General features: G+C 46.4%; 1 protein-coding gene across 1 annotated transcript in view; it reads right to left on the minus strand.

Annotated features, from left to right (window-relative positions):
* Positions 1–18,013, minus strand: part of AGRN (agrin) — a 286,746-nt gene that overhangs the window by 32,408 nt on the left and 236,325 nt on the right. Inside the window, exons 17-21 of the mRNA XM_070759241.1 lie at positions 16,936–17,041; positions 6,965–7,336; positions 5,250–5,384; positions 2,440–2,567; positions 1,285–1,399 (exon numbers count right to left, since the gene is read on the minus strand). Coding sequence (XP_070615342.1) covers positions 1,285–1,399; positions 2,440–2,567; positions 5,250–5,384; positions 6,965–7,336; positions 16,936–17,041 — 856 coding nt within the window. The remainder of the gene's footprint in view (positions 1–1,284; positions 1,400–2,439; positions 2,568–5,249; positions 5,385–6,964; positions 7,337–16,935; positions 17,042–18,013) is intronic.

Here is an 18,013-nt window from a genome sequence, read left to right on the forward strand (position 1 = left end):
AAGAATGGAGAGAACGGTGGCAAGCAATGGCCGAGGAGAGTTATGGCAAACCTTTTTTGGTTCACGTGCCAAAAGGGGATGTGTGTTTGTTGCCAGCACCCACGGAGGTGCTCACACCCATTTCATAAGAACATAAGAGCATAAGAAGATCCCTGCTGAATTGGGCCAAAGCCCATTGAGTCCAGGATTCTGTGTCACACAGTGGCCCCCCAATTGTCCATGGGGATCTTGAGCAGAAAGAGAAGGCAAGACCCTCCCTTTCCCTGGACCCCCAACAAATGGGACCCAAGGGAACCCTGCCTGCCTCAACCAACATAGAGGCGGCACATAGACATCCGTTTCAATAACCACCTATGATACACTTGGCATCCCTGACTCTGTCTCATCCTGCCTTGAAGCTATCCAGGCTGACAGCTGTCACGACCTCTTCTGAAAGGGAATCCCATCAACCAACGACCCTCTGGGTGAAGAAATATTACCCTTGATTTGTCCTCTCTTACCTATGAGCTTTAGGGAGGGCCCCCTCGTCCTACTATTGTGTGATAAGAGAAAATAATTTTTCTCCGTTTGCCTTTTCTATCCTGTGCACGATTTTATACCCTTCGATCAAGTCCCCCCTTAAACGCCGTCTTTCAAGGCTGAATAGTCCCAGGAGTTGCAACCTGGTTTCATAAGGGAGGGGCTCAAATTCCTTGCTCGTTCTTGTTGTCCCTTTTTTGCCCCTTTTCCAGTTCCATTATAACCTTCTGGAGGTGTGGTGACCAGAACTGTACACAGTACAAGTACTCACCATCGATTTGTACAGAGACAATACAACACTTGCCGACCTATTTTCGATTCCCTTCCTAATCATGTCAAACATGGAATTGGCTTTTTTTTTCCCCTGCTTCTGCGCACTGGGTTGACATCTTCGTTGAGCTCAATCACACCCTCCCATCCACGAAGCCTCCAGATTGCGAAAAACAGCACAACAGGGAAACTGGAAGTCCGTTTTCCCGAACCTCTGGTTTGGCCGTTGGGCTGTTTTTCACAGCCCAGCAAAAGAATGGGACAAAGATTAGGAGAAAGCTCTCTGCTGCCTTCCAACCCGGTCTACCTGGTAGGGTTGTTGTGGCAAGGGGGAAATGGGAGGAGGGTTTAGACATAGCTGGCTCAGGAAATCTGGGAGTCGAAGTCCCCTGACTCAAGGATGGAATTGGAACCCACTAACTGCTTCAATCCTACTCTAACCAAGAGCTGCGCCCACTTCAATGATTTGGGGGAAGCAGGTGAATGCAGACTCACCTGGGTCAAAGTGAGTCTCCACAATGACCCTGACAGCGCTGCTTTGGCCCAGATGTCGCACCTGCACGCTCCGGAAATCCCTCTTGACCTCCGAGTTGCGGAAAAGCTCATCCAGCTGCCAAAAAAGGGAAACGAAACAAAAACAACAGCAAATTTAGGGACCAGCAGCCTTCCACTATCTCAGGGGTTGCCCCAAAGAAGGAGTCAACATATTCTCCAAAGCACCTGAGGGCAGGACAAGAAGCAATGGGTGGAAACTAAAGAAGAAAAGAAGCAACTTAGAACTAAGGAGACCTTTCCTGACAGTGAGAACAATTAATCCGTGGAACTGCTTGCCTCCAGAAGTTGTGAATGCTCCAGCACTGAAAGTTTTTAAGAAGATGTTGGATAACCGTTTGCCTGAAGTTGTGTAGGGTTTCCTGCCCAAGCAGGGGGTTGGACTAGAAGACCTCCAGGGTCCCTATTCTCTTCTCTTCTATTCGCATTCTCTTCTATATTCCCTTCTCTTCTTCTCTTCCATTCCATTCTTATTCTATATTCTCTTCTATTCTCCTCCTTTACTTCTTCCTCATTTTCTTCTCTATTCTATTCTATTCTATTCTATTTTCTCTTCTCCTCTCCTTTTCCTTTCCATTCTTATTCTATTCTATCCTCCTCCTTCTCTCTTCTCTATTCTATTCTCTCCTCTCCTTATTCTATTCTCTATTCTCTCTTCTATTCTCTTTTCTTCCCTTCCCCTCCATTCTTTCTATTCTATTCTCCTCCTCCTCTTCTCTTCTCTATTCTATTCTCTCCTTATTCTATTCTATTCTCTCTTCTCCTCTCCTTTTCCTTTCCATTCTTATTCTATTCTATCCTCCTCCTCCTTCTCTTCTCTATTCTATTCTCTCCTCTCCTTATTATATATTCTCTTCTCTTCTTCTCTTCCCTTCCCTTCTAGTCTTATTCTATTCTATATTCTATATTCTATTCTATCCTCCTCCTCTTCTCTTCTCCTCTCCCCTATTCTATTCTCGTGCAAGAGCTGGAGTTTAGTCAGGTGGGCCGACAGGGCTGTTGACCTCAAGGGTTGCAAGAGAGCCACAATTTGCCCACCACAAATGGGGAAAAGCCGCCGGGATTTGAGTTTTTTCCTTTTTTTCTCTACTTGCTTACCACACTTTCAATGCTTCGGGCCGTCTCTCCAAAAAGCTCCGATTTGGGATCGGCCATTTCCGGGGTGTAAAAGAGTTCCTGGCCTTCCACCTCTTCCAAAATCAGGACCCCTTGGAAGACTTTGGTGGCTGCAGGGGAGACAAAGCCGGGAAGAAAAATTCGGGTTAACGTGGCTAGGAAAGCGACCCAGGAATCACGGCGGATATATTGAGCGTTCGACACCCGTTAAAAAGAGTGTTCAGTCCCTCGGCGGAAAGGGAGAAGCGGCAGGATGGCGGCAGAGGAAGAGCGCTTGAGGGTTCAGGGTTAGTCCGAATGGATCAGAAGGAGGCTGATGGGGGAGGAGGGTTAGTGCTTTGAGGGGGGGGGCAGACCCAGGTAGTGAGACCTGGCCAGAGTTTACCATACGAGTTCCTCCGAGGTGCAGGACTGGGTAGGGACCCTCCTGGACCAGCTGGGTAACAAGAGAAAGAAGATTAGCTGGGGCCGAGAGAGAGAGAAAAACATTGACACCTGGAAAAAGAGAGGGAGGGAGGGAAGGGGATTACCAGCATGCAAACACCGGAACAAAAGAGGGAGAGAGTAGGGAAGGTGGAAAAGAGAAAGGGAAGGAGGAAAGGGAAAAGAAAGGAGAAAAAGAGAGAGGAAAGGGAAGGAGAAAAAGAGAAAGGGAAGGAGGAAATGGAAAAGGAGGGAAAAAGAGAGAGAGGAAAGGTAAGGAAAACAGAGGAAAGGGAAGGGGGAAAAGAGAAAGGGGAGGATGAAAAGAAACAGGGCAGGAGGAAAGAGAAAGGGAAGGAGGAAAGGGAAGGTGAAAAAGAGAAAGGGAAGGAAAAAAGAAAAAGGGAAGGAGAAAAAGAGGAAGGGAAGGAAAAAAGAAAAAGGGAAGGAGGAAAAGAGGAAGGGAAGGAAAAAAGAAAAAGGGAAGGTGAAAAAGAGGAAGGGAAGGAAAAAATAAAAAGGGAAGGAGAAAAAGAGAAAGGGAAGGAAAAAAGGGAAGGCGGAAAAGAGGAAGGGAAGGAAAAAAGAAAAAGGAAAGGAGGAAAAGAGGAAGGGAAGGAAAAAAGAAAAAGGGAAGGAGGAAAAGAGGAAGGGAAGGAAAAAAGAAAAAGGGAAGGTGAAAAAGAGGAAGGGAAGGAAAAAAGAAAAAGGGAAGGAGGAAAAGAGGAAGGGAAGGAGGAAAGGAGGGACGCTGAGCTTGTCGATCAGAAAGGTCGGCAGTTCGGCGGTTCAAATCCCTAACAGGGTGAGCCCACGCAACTCATCTCAACTGCCAACTGAGCAGGTCAAAAGCACGTGGAAAAAAATGCAAGTAGAAAAACAGGGACCCCCTTTGGTGGGAAGGCAACAGTGTTTTGTGCACCTTCGGCATTTAGTCATGCCAGCCACGTGACCACAGAGATGTCTTCGGACAGCGCTGGTTCTTCAGCTTTGAAATGGACAATGAGCACTGCCCCCTAGAGTCGGGAATGACTAGTGCATATGTGCGAGGGAAACCTTTACCTTATGACTATCACTAAGTGTTGGATGATTCTTGATGAGTGGATTTTTTTTAATGTATGCTAAGAGAATATGCACCAAAGGCAAAATTCCTTGTGTGTCCAATCATACTTGTCCAATAAAGAATAAAGGCATAAAGAACTACTGTATTTTTGGACTATAAGACGCACTGGTATATAAGATGCACCAAGATTTCAAGGAGATAAGTAAGGAAACCTCCCAAACCCTCTGTACACCTTTTTTTTTTTCAAAAACGGCGCCATTTTTCACATATTTTTTGCAAAAAACAGGGCATGAAAAGGGTTTGGAAAACCTGCAGAGTACTCCTAGGGGCTGGGAAAAGACAAAAACGTCCCAGTTTTTGCAAGAATCAGCCCATTTTTCACCCCTTTCTTTGCAAAAATGGGATATAGAGGGTTTGGGAGGCCTGCAAAGTGCTCCTGGGGGCTGGGGAAAGCAAAAACGCCTGTTTTTTGGGGGAAAAACCCAAGCAACCCCTGCCTGTTTTTCGCCCATTTTTTCTGCAAAAACTGAGGCATTTTTGCCTCCTCTCAGCCCCCAGGAGCATTCTGCAGGCCCCCCAAACCCTCTGCACACCTTGTTTTTGCAAAAAAAAACAGGTCCATTTTTCTTTTGCAAAAATGAGATGCAGGGCAGGGTTTCGGGAGGCCAAAAACAGCTGTATTCGGTGTATAAAACACACTGATATTTCCGGCCTTTTTTAGGGGGGGGGGAGGTGCGCCTTATACTATGAAAAATATAATAGCAAAGAAGCCAGCAACACATTGATCTGAAAATCACGGCCCAATCAGCTCGGCTGTCCCATATAAAAATTCATTTGAATTGCACTTGGGGGGGGGGGCGCGATTTGAGTTTTGTCCAAGAGACCCCCGAGAACTGCAGCTGGCAAGGAAGCTGGGAGGACGGAGCCCAAAATTTAACCGTTGCCTACAGCCAAGCTGACACCCCCCACCCAGAGGGAAATGGCTTATTTCTTGCGGTGGGGTGGCACAGTGGTTAGAGTACAGCACTGCGGGCTCCTTCAGCTAACTGCTCGCTGTAGTTCAGCAGTTCAAATCTCACCACTGGCTCAAGGTTGACTCAGCCTTCCGTCCTTCCGAGGTGGGTCAATTGAGGACCCAGATTGTCGGGGGCAAGAGGCTGATTCTGTAAACTGCTTAGAGAGGGCTGTAAAAGCACTACGAAGCGGTATACAAGTCTAAACTCTAAAAGTCTAAATGCTATTTCCCTAGAGTTTAGTTCCCAGGTAAAGCCCAGCATCCACGAAATAAAAGAAGGGGTTTATTTACCTGGGCAATTGCTTCCTTTGATGTCCGCAGCTGGAGTCTTGCCGTCCGAGCAGCATCCCAGAGGGGTGTTGTAACAGGTGGCTCTCTCGATCAGGTGGGTACTCAGCACTTTGGTGTCTTCAATTTCTTCCTCACCTGTTCGGACACAGAAAAGAAGGTTACCATCACAAACCAGGGAGGCCTGAGCTCTTGGGTGTTTTTTAAAATCTCCGCTTAAAAAAAATATATCACTGCTTGATCTCCTGCCATTTTTCAGTGGCTATCGTCAGGGAGGACAAAACGACCTGTGTAAAGGACAACCCATGTTAGGACTCTGTCCATAACTGTTGGGTTGGCAATATATTGGCTGCAGGTGTTGCAGACTGCCACAAGGGGGAGCTAGAGGTCATAGCTTATTTCTCTGAGTCAGTCTCTTGGTTTCTCTTTCTCTGGCTACTCACTGTTAGTTTTCCTTTGCATTTTCTCTGCAATTTCTCTGTATTGTAGTTATATATTGCAGCTAAAATGTGTTTAGGCTTGATATTTAATCAATCAATCAATCGATTGATTGATTAATTAATTAATTGGATTTCTATGCCGCCCCTCTCCGAAGATATCTTTGTTTGCTGATTACGACAAAGACAACTGGTAAGAAAGATTAAGTACTTGGTAATATTCGGATTGCTATTCTGACTTATTATGTGTACGAATTTAGACTGTTTATCTGAAGATGTTATTTCTCAAAGTAAACTTTAATTCAAGTGAGTATATCTGTGAGTAATTACTGTATTTTTGGCGTATAAGACGCACCTTTTTCCTCCCTAAGAGGCTGAAAATTCAAGTGAGTCTTTGAATATAGTTTTTCTTTCCCACTGAAGCATTTTTCTCCCAGCCCTAACTAGGTGCTAACGATCTTCCCAGCTCTTATCTTGCAGGTTCTTTCATTGTTACTGTCTGCAAAGAATGTTTTCCAAGCTCTAAGTCTTTGCAGAGGTTTTTTTTCCATTACTTTAACTTGCTCAAAATGTTTCTTTCCAGCCATAACCAGGTGCTAACAATGTTCCCAGCTCTTACTAGATTGCAAGCTCTTTCATGGTTATTCTCTGCAAAGAATGTTTTCCAATCTTTAAGTCTTTGCAGATCTTTTTCATTGCTCTACTTGCTCAGAATTCTTCTTTCCAGTCCTAACCAGAAGTTAACAATGTTCCCAGCTCTTACTGGCTTGCAAGCTCTTTCATTGTTACTCTTTCCAAATAAGGTTTTCTTAAAGCCCTAGCCAGGGGATAAAATAATGTGCTGAAACTGACCAGACTAAAGATGCTAGCCAGATGCTAGCAGATTCTTTTCCCTATTTTCCTCCCAAAAAACAAAGGTTTTATACTCCGAAAAATACAATATTCAAAACTAATCTTAATCCAAACGTTTCTGTGTGTGCACAACCTTGGTAAACAAGGATGTACTCTGCTCATACATTAACACCCCAACTGATGATGGAGAGAGGGAGAGAAAAAAAACCCTGCCCTTTTTCTACCGTACTCATTTGGACTAGATCCTTGACGATGAAACTATGGCACGTGGAGTCGAATGGTGATGAAATGTTTGCAACCAAATTGCCCAGCTCGGCACTCAGCCCAGCAGCCCAATTTTGAGTTGTTTTAGCAGCACTGACAAAGCGACCCCGGCGTCCCTTAAGGAAGGCCAGGCACCGACACATGGGGCTAAGGTGTGCAACATACCTGCAGAGCTGGTCCCGCTGCCTTCCTGATCTCCGCTGGTGCCCAGTTCTGGATCTCCGCTGCCTTCCGCGCTGCCCGACTCAACGTAAACCATCTGAGTGGTGGCGAGGGCCACGGGGGCTGTCAAGAGGGGTCTGGCGGTGGTCTGGCGGATCCCCTGAGTCGTCCAGGGAAGAGTGGAGAAGCTGGCTGGCTTGGTTATCCTTCGGGTGACCGGCTGGCTCTGGTGGGAAATGTAATCTTCTGAATGCCAGGGAGAGGAGGATGTCCTGGTCATCTCAGGGGCCGAAGTCGTGATTTGGGGTGCCAGGGGGGGAACAGAGTCCAAAGGGCGTTGGGTTGCAGGCGGGGTAGGGCGACTGGCGTGGGATTCTGAAAGAGAACCAAAAGGAGGCAATGTAGCGCAAGGCTCCGGGAAGAGAGAAATCTCTCAAGGCGCATCTAACTAATGAATGGAAGTCAGAATAAATTAATCCAACGTTCCTACTTCAGGACCGAATATTGCCATATTTGACCCATGATGCAAAGAAATGGCTCATTTGAGAAGATTCCTCCTATGCCCAGAAATATAGAAGGAAAAGAAGAAAGGGATGACCAAGCAGTCAGCACCATGGGAGGACTTGAGGGACCGGATTGGGGAGAGATTCTCTTTGGAGAAGATCTAGGACGGGTTCCCTAGAGTTGACACTGATTGGATGGCCCATAATCAGCCAATCAATGCATGCATCTGTTCCATCCATCCCATTCCATTCTATTCCATCCATGCATCCATTAAAAATCCATCCCATTCCATGCATCCATGCATCCATCAATCCATCCCATTCCATCGATCCATCCACCCCATTCCATGCATTTTATTAATGCATCCTGTCCTAATGATATAGTCAATCCATCCATCTATCCATCTATGTCATCTGTCCGTCCATCCATCTATCCATCCATCCATAAATCCATCCCATTCCATTCATGAAACATCCATGCATCCAACCATTTTGTTAATCCATCGTGTCCTAATGATATAGTCAATCCATCCATCTATCCATCTATGTCATCTGTCTGTCCATCCATCCTGTCCTAGTGACAATCCATCCATCCATTTATCCATCCATCCATCCATGTCATCTGTTTCTCCATCCCATCCTGCCCTAATGAATGAAACTTTGGGACTTAAATGCTCTTCCACAGTCTTACAGCCACCCTGGGGGGATACAAGCCATTCTCAGAAGTCTGCAGTGGTTCACTTAACAAATATCTCACTTAGCAACAGAAATTGTGGGCTCAACTATGGTCGTAAATCGAGGACTACCTGTACAGGCCAACTGCAAAGCCAAGCCCATGAATTTTGATCATGTGACCCTGGGGCTCCTGTGACGGTTGTAAGTCTGAACACCGATTGTAAGTCACTTTTTCAAGCACCATTGCAACTTTGGATGGTCTCTAAATGAATAAGTCGAGGACTACCTACAGGGGTGGGCTACTGCCCAGACAGGAGGGAACACAGTGGGGTAGCGAAAATGGAGCTCCACCTCAGCCCCCAATTTGCACTGAAAGATGTTGAAAAAAAATGCAGGGCATCCTGCATAAGCCACGCCCACAGTGTGGTAGTAAATATTTTGGTAGCCCTTCATTGACTACCTGTACAGTGGTACCTCTACTTACGAACTTAATTTGTTCTGTGACCAGGTTCTTAAGTAGAAAGGTTTGTAAGAAGAAGCAATTTTCCCCATAGGAATCAATGTAAAAGCAAATAATGTGTGCGATTGGGGAAACCACAGGGAGGGTGGGGGCCCTGTTTCCTCCCAGGAGATTCCTAGAGAGGCCCCACAGAGGCTTCTCCCCATCTTTTCCAGCCCTATTTCCTTCCAGGAGATTCCTAGGAAGGCCCCACGGAGGCTTCTCCCCACATTTTCCAGCCCTGTTTCCTCCCAGGAGATTCCTAGAGAGGCCCCACGGAGGCTTCTCCCCACCTTTTCCGGCCCTGATTTCTCCCAGGAGATTCCTAGAGAGGCACCACAGAGGCTTCTCCTCTCCTTTCCCGGCCCTGTTTCCTCCCAGGACATTCCTAGAGAGACCCCACAAAGGCTTCTCCCTGCCTTTTCCGGTTACAGTTTCGGAGAGTCGGGTTTGTAAGAGGCAAAAAAAAAAATCGTGAACACCCAATTCTTATCTAGAAAAGTTTGTAAGTAGAGGCATTCTTAGGCAGAGATACCATTGTATATGATTAAGGCACCCCTACGAGGAACCTGCTGCAGAGCAGCTTTGTAGCTACTCAACCACAAAACCCTGGAAATTAGTAATGTTCTCACTCCTGCCACATCCTCCCACGTGCAAAGAATAAAACCACTTTTGCCCCGTAATGGCTCTTGTTTACATTTAAACTAGTGGATTCAGATGGAGAGAGTTGATCAAAGCAGAGGCACACCGTGGAAGGAAAACAGAAGAGTGAGCAAGGGGTGTGTTTGTATGCTGATGTACACATTGGTGTGTTTGTTTGTGTGTGTGGACACACAGAAATCACACCTATGGCCGAATTCCTATGGAGGAATCATTGTGTCTGTCATCTGCACCTCTATAACTGTCTGGTTCTGTTCTGCAGCCCAACGAGACCAACACAGACTTCAGCGGAGAATCAGAACTGCAGAAAAAACAATGGCTGCCAACCTGCCTTCTATTGAGGACCTGGATACTGCATGAGTCAAAAAGAAGGTGGTGAAAATATTTACGGACCCCACATCACATCCTGGACATAAATTGTTTCAACTTATACCCTCAAGACGCTATAGAGCACCGCACACCAAGACAACTAGACACAAGAACAGTTTTCTTAGTTTATAGAAAAATGAATAAAGAAAGGAAGGAAGCACTATGGCATAATGGTTAATAAGTTAGAAATATGATTTGTGTTATATTTTTTGAAGGAACATTAAGGAGGGAATTTAATTAAAATAAAATGTATGTAACTGGATGACAAAATTGGAAAAAAAATGCAACTTTTTTGATGATTGATAAGAACATAAGAACCTAAGAAGAGCCCTGCTGAATCAGGCCAAAGCCCATCGAGTCCAGCATTCTATGTCACACAGTGGCCCACCAATTGTCCATGGGGATCTTGAGCAGAAAGAGAAGGCAAACCCCTCCCTTTCCCTTGACCCCCAACAAATGGTACCCAAGGGAACCCTGCATGCCTCAACCAACATAGAGGCAGCACTTGGATATCCGTTTCAATAATCACCCATGATTGATTGATTGATTGATTGATTGATTTATTTATTTATTTATTTATATATATATATATATATATATATATATATATATATTTATTTATTATTTAGATTTGTATGCCGCCCCTCTCCGCGGACTCGGGGCGGCTCACAACAAGATACAACAAATCGTAACAAATCCAAATAAATTTAAATATTTAAAAAAAGTTTTAAAAGAACCCCATTTACTAACAAACACACACACAAACATACCATGCATAAATTGTACATGCCCTGGGGAGGTGTTTCAGTTCCCCCATGCCTGACGGCAAAGGTGGGTTTTAAGGAGTTTACGGAAGGCAGGGAGAGTAGGGGCAGTTCTAATCTCTGGGGGGAGTTGGTTCCAGAGAGTCGGGGCCGCCACAGAGAAGGCTCTTCCCCTGGGCCCCGCCAACCGACATTGTTTAGTTGACGGGACCCGGAGAAGGCCCACTCTGTGGGACCTAATCGGTCGCTGGGATTCGTGCGGCAGAAGGCGGTCTCAGAGATATTCTGGTCCAATGCCATGAAAGGCTTTAAAGGTCATAACCAACACTTTGAATTGTGACCGAAAATTGATCGGCAGACTGCGGAGTGATGGCAAAACATGGGCATACCTAGGTAAGCCCAGGACTGCTCTCGCAGCTGCATTCTGCACGATCTGAAGTTTCCGAACACTTTTCAAAGGTAGCCCCATGTAGAGAGCATTACAGTAGTCGAACCTCGAGGTGATGAGGGCATGAGTGACTGTGAGCAATGAGTCCCGGTCCAGATAGGGCCGCAACTGGTGCACCAGGCGAACCTGGGCAAACGCAAAAGCTGAAAGATGGTTCTCTAATGTGAGCTGTGGATCGAGGAGGACGCCCAAGTTGCGGACCCTCTCCGAGGGGGTCAATAATTCCCCCCCAGGGTAATGGACGGACAGATGGAATTGTCCTTGGGAGGCAAAACCCACAGCCACTCCGTCTTATCCAGGTTGAGTTTGAGTCTGTTGACACCCATCCAGGCCCCAACAGCCTCCAGACACCAGCACATCACTTCCACTGCTTCGTTGACTGGACATGGGGTGGAGATGTAAAGCTGGGTATTGTTGTGGTTCCGTCTGAGGCCCCTCAGGGAATGGCTGATCTTCTGTCGGTTTCCAGCTCAGAGGGAGAGGATGAGGAACAGGAGGGGCAGGCAGACGAGGAGGAGGAATCCCAGGCTGAAGAAGAGGGAGGACAGCCAGAGTCCCCCCAGAGGGAGCTCTCCCCAGCAAGCAGCCTGGATTCCTTAGAGGAAAATGCACAAGCCATAATTGATCTGCGACAGAGAAGAGCTACACAGCGGAGGAACCAATTGGCTAGGTACTTTCAGCATTAAAGAGGCAACAGCTGGGTTTGGGTGTGGTGCTCTTTGGAAAGGCTAAAAGGCAGACCCACCCTTCCTGGCTTGTGGAGTTTTATCTTTGAGAGTCTTGGGACCTGGCTGTGAACTTTGGCGTCTTGGAATCCTGGTTTGTGCCTTTGACTACTGAAACCTTGGGGTGGGTGTGCCAGCAAGAAGCTTGCTGTATTGTCTGGACATCAGGACTCTGTTGTAAAGTATTATAGCTTGTCTGTTGGGAAGAACAGGTTTTCCTCTGTGTTTCTTTTTTCCAGCTATAAAGTACTTTTGCTTTTACCAGAGTGTCTGGCTGTTTTTTCCAGTTGGTGTTGAGGTCTGGGGGAACCCAGACAGAACAGGTATCATCAGCGTACTGATGATACCTCACCCCATGCCCTTGGATGATCTCACCCAGCGGTTTCATGTAGATATTAAATAGCAGGGGGGAGAGGACCGACCCCTGAGGCACCCCACAAGGGAGAGACCTCGGAGTCAACCTCTGACCCCCCCACTAACACCGACTGCGACCGACCGGACAGGTAGGAGGAGAACCACTGAAGAACAGTGCCTCCCACCCCCAACCCCTCCAGCTGGTGCAGAAGGATACCATGGTTGATGGTATCGAAAGCCGCTGAGAGGTCAAGGAGCACCAGGACAGAGGATAAACCCCTGTCCCGGGCCCGCCAGAGATCATCCATCAATGTGACCAAAGCAGTTTCCGTGCTGTAACCGGGCCTGAAACCCGACTGCTGGGGACCTAGATAATCGGCTTCTTCCAAGAACCGTTGGAGCTGGAGCGCCACCACCTTCTCAACAACCTTCCCCATAAAGGAAAGGTTGGAGACTGGGCGATAGTTATTAAGTACGGCTGGGTCCAGGGAAGGCTTCTTGAGGAGGGGGCGCACGAGCGCCTCTTTATAGAGTGTTGGAAAAACTCCCCTCCCCAAGGAAGCGTTGGTAATCTCCTGGACCCAGCTCCGTGTCACCTCCCTGCTGGCCAAGACCAACCAGGAGGGACACGGATCCAGTAAACAGGTGGCGGAACTCACAGATCCAATGGCCTTGTCCACTTCATCAGGTGTCACCAGATCAAACTCTTCCCAGACAGGTGGACAAGTACGTGCCCCAGTCACCTCGACTGACTCGTTGTCAGTCGACTCTGTTTTCCAATTGGAGTCGAGGTCGGCCCGGATCTGAGCGATTTTATCAGCGAAAAATGTGTTAAAATCCTCGGCACTGCTCTGCAAGGGCTCCCCAACTCCCCCCTGATTAAGAAGGGAGCGGGTCACCCTAAACAGAGCGGCCGGGCGGGATTCCACTGATGCAATCAAGGCGGCATGGTACGCGCATCTTGCCGCCTTGAGCGCCACTTTGTAAGTCTTAATAAAAGCTCTTACAAGTGTTCGATCAGATTCAGACCTACTCTTCCTCCATCGCTTCTCTTCTGGCGTTTCAACTCCCGGAGCTCCTCGTTGAACCATGGAGCTCTACGGGGTCTAGCGCCACGGAGAGATCGCAAAGGCGCAATCCGGTCAAGAGCCTCCGCTGCATCCATGAATCTGTCTAATCCTGCCTTGAAGCTATCAAGGCTGATAGCTGTCACAACCTCTTCTGGAAGTGAATTCTATAAACCAAGGACCCTCTGGGTGAAGAAATATTTCCTTTTATTTGTCCTCACTTTCTTACCTGTGGGCTTTAGGGAGGGCCCCCTTGTCCTAGTATTGTGTGATAGAGAAAAGAATTTTCTCTATCCACCTTTTCCATCCCATGCGTGATTTTATGCGTGAATTTTTCTCTATCCACCTTTTCTATCCCATGCATGATTTTATGCGTGAATTTTTCTCTATCCACCTTTTCTATCCCATGCATGATTTTATACCCTTCGATCAAGTCACCCCTTAAATGCCACCTTTCAAGGCTGAAGAGACCAAGGCGTTGCAACCTGGTTTTCTAAGGGAGGGGCTCCATTTCCTGGATCATTCTTGTTGATATTAGTTACTGACAAAATGCCGCATTTTATTCATGGAAAATTAGATGGCATACTGTATTGTTTGAATGTATGTTGAGAGAAAAATAAAAATAAAATTAACCCCCCCCCCCCAAAAACGAGTGATTCACGGTGTATGAAGATGTAACGCTTGTACAGTTTTCTTTGAGGGGGGGAGGAGTGGAAAGAAGAAGAAAAAAAAAAGTTTTGTAAAATGAACTCGTTCCCTTTCCGCCTATCGGTAGAGGGAGGTTCCGTCAAACCAATTAGAGGAGGCACCACATACAGTTTCTAAAGCTTCTTTGAAAGCACCGCTCGCTCGCCTTCTCCTGGGTTTTCCCCCTCTGCCAGTTTAATTTCAGCTCCGGCAAAGACTCCACATTGGCTTGCCGATCACACGCCAAAATCAATAACCCTTCATCCAAGAAACAAGGGCTCCGAAGAGCAGCTAGGATTTGCAACACAACTTGATACCTGGGCTTTCCACAATTACGAGATCAGAAAGGGAAGACGTGCTCCCAGATCAAACGGCTCAGCACGCACACACAAACACACACACAAACACACACAAGCAAACATTTGACCTCTTCTCATCTGACCGCGGATTTAGCCCTGTTGTGGTCCGCCAGCGGCCTGCGAAGCTGACAGGCAGAATCGGACAGGGAGGAGGCTGGGAACAGGACGCTACATACTACTGGTGTAGCGTCCTGTTCCCAGCCTCCTCCCTGTCCGATTCTGCCTGTCAGCTTCGCAGGCCGCTGGCGGACCACAACAGGGCTAAATCCGCGGTGGGTGCAGCTTCGGGGCTCTGTGTGCATGCGCCCGAGCGGGTTTTTTTGCTTCTGCGCATGTTTTTTGGCTTCTGCGCATGTGCAAAATCTTGTGAGGGGACACACGCGACCAGGAGAGATTTTGGTGCTTTTTTGCTTCTGCGCATGTGCAGAAGCAAAAAGACATCTCTCAGCTGTGGCTAGGGGGGGGCTCTTTCGCACAAGTCCGTCTTGTCTACCAATTGTGGCCCTACCTTGATCATGAGGTGCTCCACGCAGTTACTCACTCCCTCATCACCTCCTGTCTTGACTATTGCAATGCGCTCTACATGGGGCTACCCTTGAAGAGTGTTCGGAGACTTCAGCTGGTGCAAAATGCGGCAGCGTGTGCAATAACAGGTGTACCAAGGTACGCCGTATTACTCCAACTTTATCCGTGCTGCATTGGTTGCTAGTTGGTCTCCGAATGCAATTCAAGGTGTTGGTGATCACCTTTAAAGCCCTAAATAGCTCAAGGCCAGACTATTTACTGACCGCCTCCTTCCTCATACCTCACTCCGGCCAACAAGAGCTCACAGAGTCGGCCTTCTCCAGGTCCCGTCTGCCAAACAATGTCAGCTGGCAGGACCTTGGGGAAGAGCCTTCTCTGTGGTGGCTCCAACCCTTTGGAACAAACTGCCTACAGAGATCCGCATTATCTCAACCCTACTGGTCTTCCAGAAAGCTGTTAAGATCTGGCTTTTCTGGCAGGCCAGGAATTAGGCTGATTGCAAGCATGTATGCTTTTTATATTATTGTTATTATTGATTTTTATTATTAGATTTTAACTGTTTTTATTGTTGTTGTAGTTATTCCGATTGTTAGCTGCTCAGAGTCCTTTTGGAGTGAGTGGCATATAATAATAATAATAATAATAATAATAATAATAATAATAATAATAATAATAATAATATAATATAATAATAATAATAATAATAATAATAATAATAATAATAATAATAATTTTAGACTTGTATGCCGCCCCTCTCTGAAGAGTCACATATAAATACAATCAATCAATCAATAAAATCCCTAAAATCTCAAACACATGTACGTCCCTTCGCAAGATTTTGCTTCCTGCGCATGCGCACAAGCCAAATCTCGTGAGGGGACCCATGTGCACACCAGAGACCCAAAGCTGTGTGCGCACCGCACCAGTAGGAGCAGTAGCGGCAGCCCCTGCCTGGCTGGGGAGGAACATCCAGGAGTATATAGGAGTATTGAAGAAGGCTCGGTGCCCAAGGCAGAGATCCAGCCCAGGCCATCCGGGAGATCTCTGCTGATTCCCGAGCCTCCAGAGGCTGATATGAGCGAGGCGGAGGAACAGGAGGAGCCTGTTCCCAATGCACGCATGCATAGAGTTGCCAGAAGGCAAGAACAGTTACGGAGGAGAAGGTCTACTTGGGAGTAAGGCCTGGAGGTGATTGGCCCCTTCCACCGGCTATAAAAGTGGAGCAAGTTGCAGGAACCAACTTTGTTCAATTCAGATCTCAGCATTTCAGTCCTGACTCTATGTTTCTGTTTGGTCTTGCAAAGCTCCTTGCTAATTGGTCACTGGCAGGATGTCAAGAAAGATAAAGGTTGGTGTTTATCAGCCTAATTCGCATTGTTTGGGACTTATTTACAGCTGGGAATGAACAGAATTCACAGCTGTTGAAATAAAAGGAGGGCTTTGGGGGACTCCATTTGTGTTTTATGCTTTATCAGGAAGCCTAAGGTCAGAACAAGCCCACTCTCACAAACTCAAGAAGGCTTTGAAAGCTCAGATGGTGTGGGTGTTGCACACAGTGGCAACTTTTGCCCCAGTGGGGTTGTTAAATGGGCTGGTTCCCAAAAAGTCAGGGGGAAAGCATTTTGAAATTCCCTGATATTTTCCTGACATTTCTGATCCAGCTAAGGTGCGGTCGTAAATGACGTCATACCAAATGGCTAAACCGTGGAGAAATATTGGTAGCTGAGGAAGCAAGTTGTTGCCACAGTTATACTCATTTTTGCTTGACTCAGCCAGGCACCGCGATCCGTTTTTTCTTTTTACATGATTTTCTCCTGACATTTAAACATTTTAATACAGTTTGTTCACCTCTCCCACCAATTTATTCTGGGTTTTTTTCATTAATTCCCTGATAATTTTCTAATATTTCCCGAACTGCCGATTTCCCTGATAATTCCCTGTTTTCCACGTTTGCTGGACACCCTGCAATCAGATAGATTTCTGGAATTATTATTCTGAGATGTTTCAACCCATTTTTTTTTAAGAATAGAAGAGAATATTTGTAGCTCAGGGTTAAACGGTGGTGGATCGCTGGTGTTTCATGAAGTTGCAGACGTTTCATTGCCCAGCTTGGTAACATCATCAGTGTTAGAAGAGAGTGGGGCCTGGCAAAGCCTACTCTCTTCTAGCACTGATGATGTTACCTAGCTGGCTCATGAAATGTCTACAGAGAAACATCCAAGCTCAGAGAACACCAAGGCCAAACACCACCATGTTAAAAGAAGTGGCAATTTATGGCAGCTGTCAATTTCTGTGCTATTGCTTGGTCAAAGCACTCAGGGGTGCAAATGGGGGCTCACCTGCACACTGGCCCAAATGCTTCACCTCTATCACCTTCCCTTGTCGACAAGCAATGGTCCTTAACTGGCACTGGTCACCATAGGTCACGCCATCAGAGCCACAGACCTGGAAGGGAGAGAAGAGTAAATAGTGGTTAGGCAGGGAGAAGGTGGCGATCAAATCTGGAGAATTCGGGGAGAAAACTGGTTGTGTTCCTTGTCCAGATTATCTCTCAGAGCTGATCGGAGTGAGACCGCCCATGCTATTTTGGCACTGGTTTGATTGTAGAGGCGGGTGGGGGGCAAGTTCTTGAATTGAACTGGACCTGTGTCAGGGTTCCGACGGATGCCCTAATTTAAACCATGAGTTTCCAGACAAAAGGAATCCAGTTATTTATTAGGAGCAACATGTCGGCAGATACCCAAGTGAAGACAGCTCTGCCATGTTTTCTTTCTTTCTTTCTTTCTTTCTTTCTTTCTTTCTTTCTTTCTTTCTTTCTTTCTTTCTTTCTTTCTTTCTTTTTTATAGGCCACCCTTCTCCTCATGCACTTGGGGTGGCTTACAAAAATAAATTCAATACAACAATAAAAATAGTTAATTATGAGTAATTAGAAAAGTTAGAAATTTAAAAAATGATATAAAACAATCTTATACTCTGAATGTAGCTTTTTTTCAGCCCTAACTAACTGCTAACAATCTTCCCAGCTCTTACTTTGCAGGCTTTCACTGTTTCTCTCTGCAAAGAATGTTTCCCCAGCCCTAAGTCTTTGCAGGGTTTTTCCATTGTTTTAACTTGTTCCAATAAGTTTCTTTCCAACCCTACCCAGGTGCTAACAATGTTCCTAGCTCTTACCGGCTTGCAAGCTCTTTCATTGTTACTCTCTGCAAAGAATGTTTTCCAAGCCCTAAGCCTTTGCAGTTTTTTTTCATTGTTCTACTTGCTCAGAATTTTTCTTTCCAGCCCTAACCAGGTTCTAACAATATTCCCAGCTCTTACTGGCTTGCAAGCTCTTTCATTGTTACTCTCTCCAAATAAGGTTGTTTTAAAGCCCTAACCACGGGATAAAATAATGTGCTGAAGCTGACCAGACTAAGGAC

This window comes from Erythrolamprus reginae, chromosome 8 (genome assembly GCF_031021105.1).
Source record: "Erythrolamprus reginae isolate rEryReg1 chromosome 8, rEryReg1.hap1, whole genome shotgun sequence".
NCBI classification, from domain to species: domain Eukaryota; kingdom Metazoa; phylum Chordata; class Lepidosauria; order Squamata; family Dipsadidae; genus Erythrolamprus; species Erythrolamprus reginae.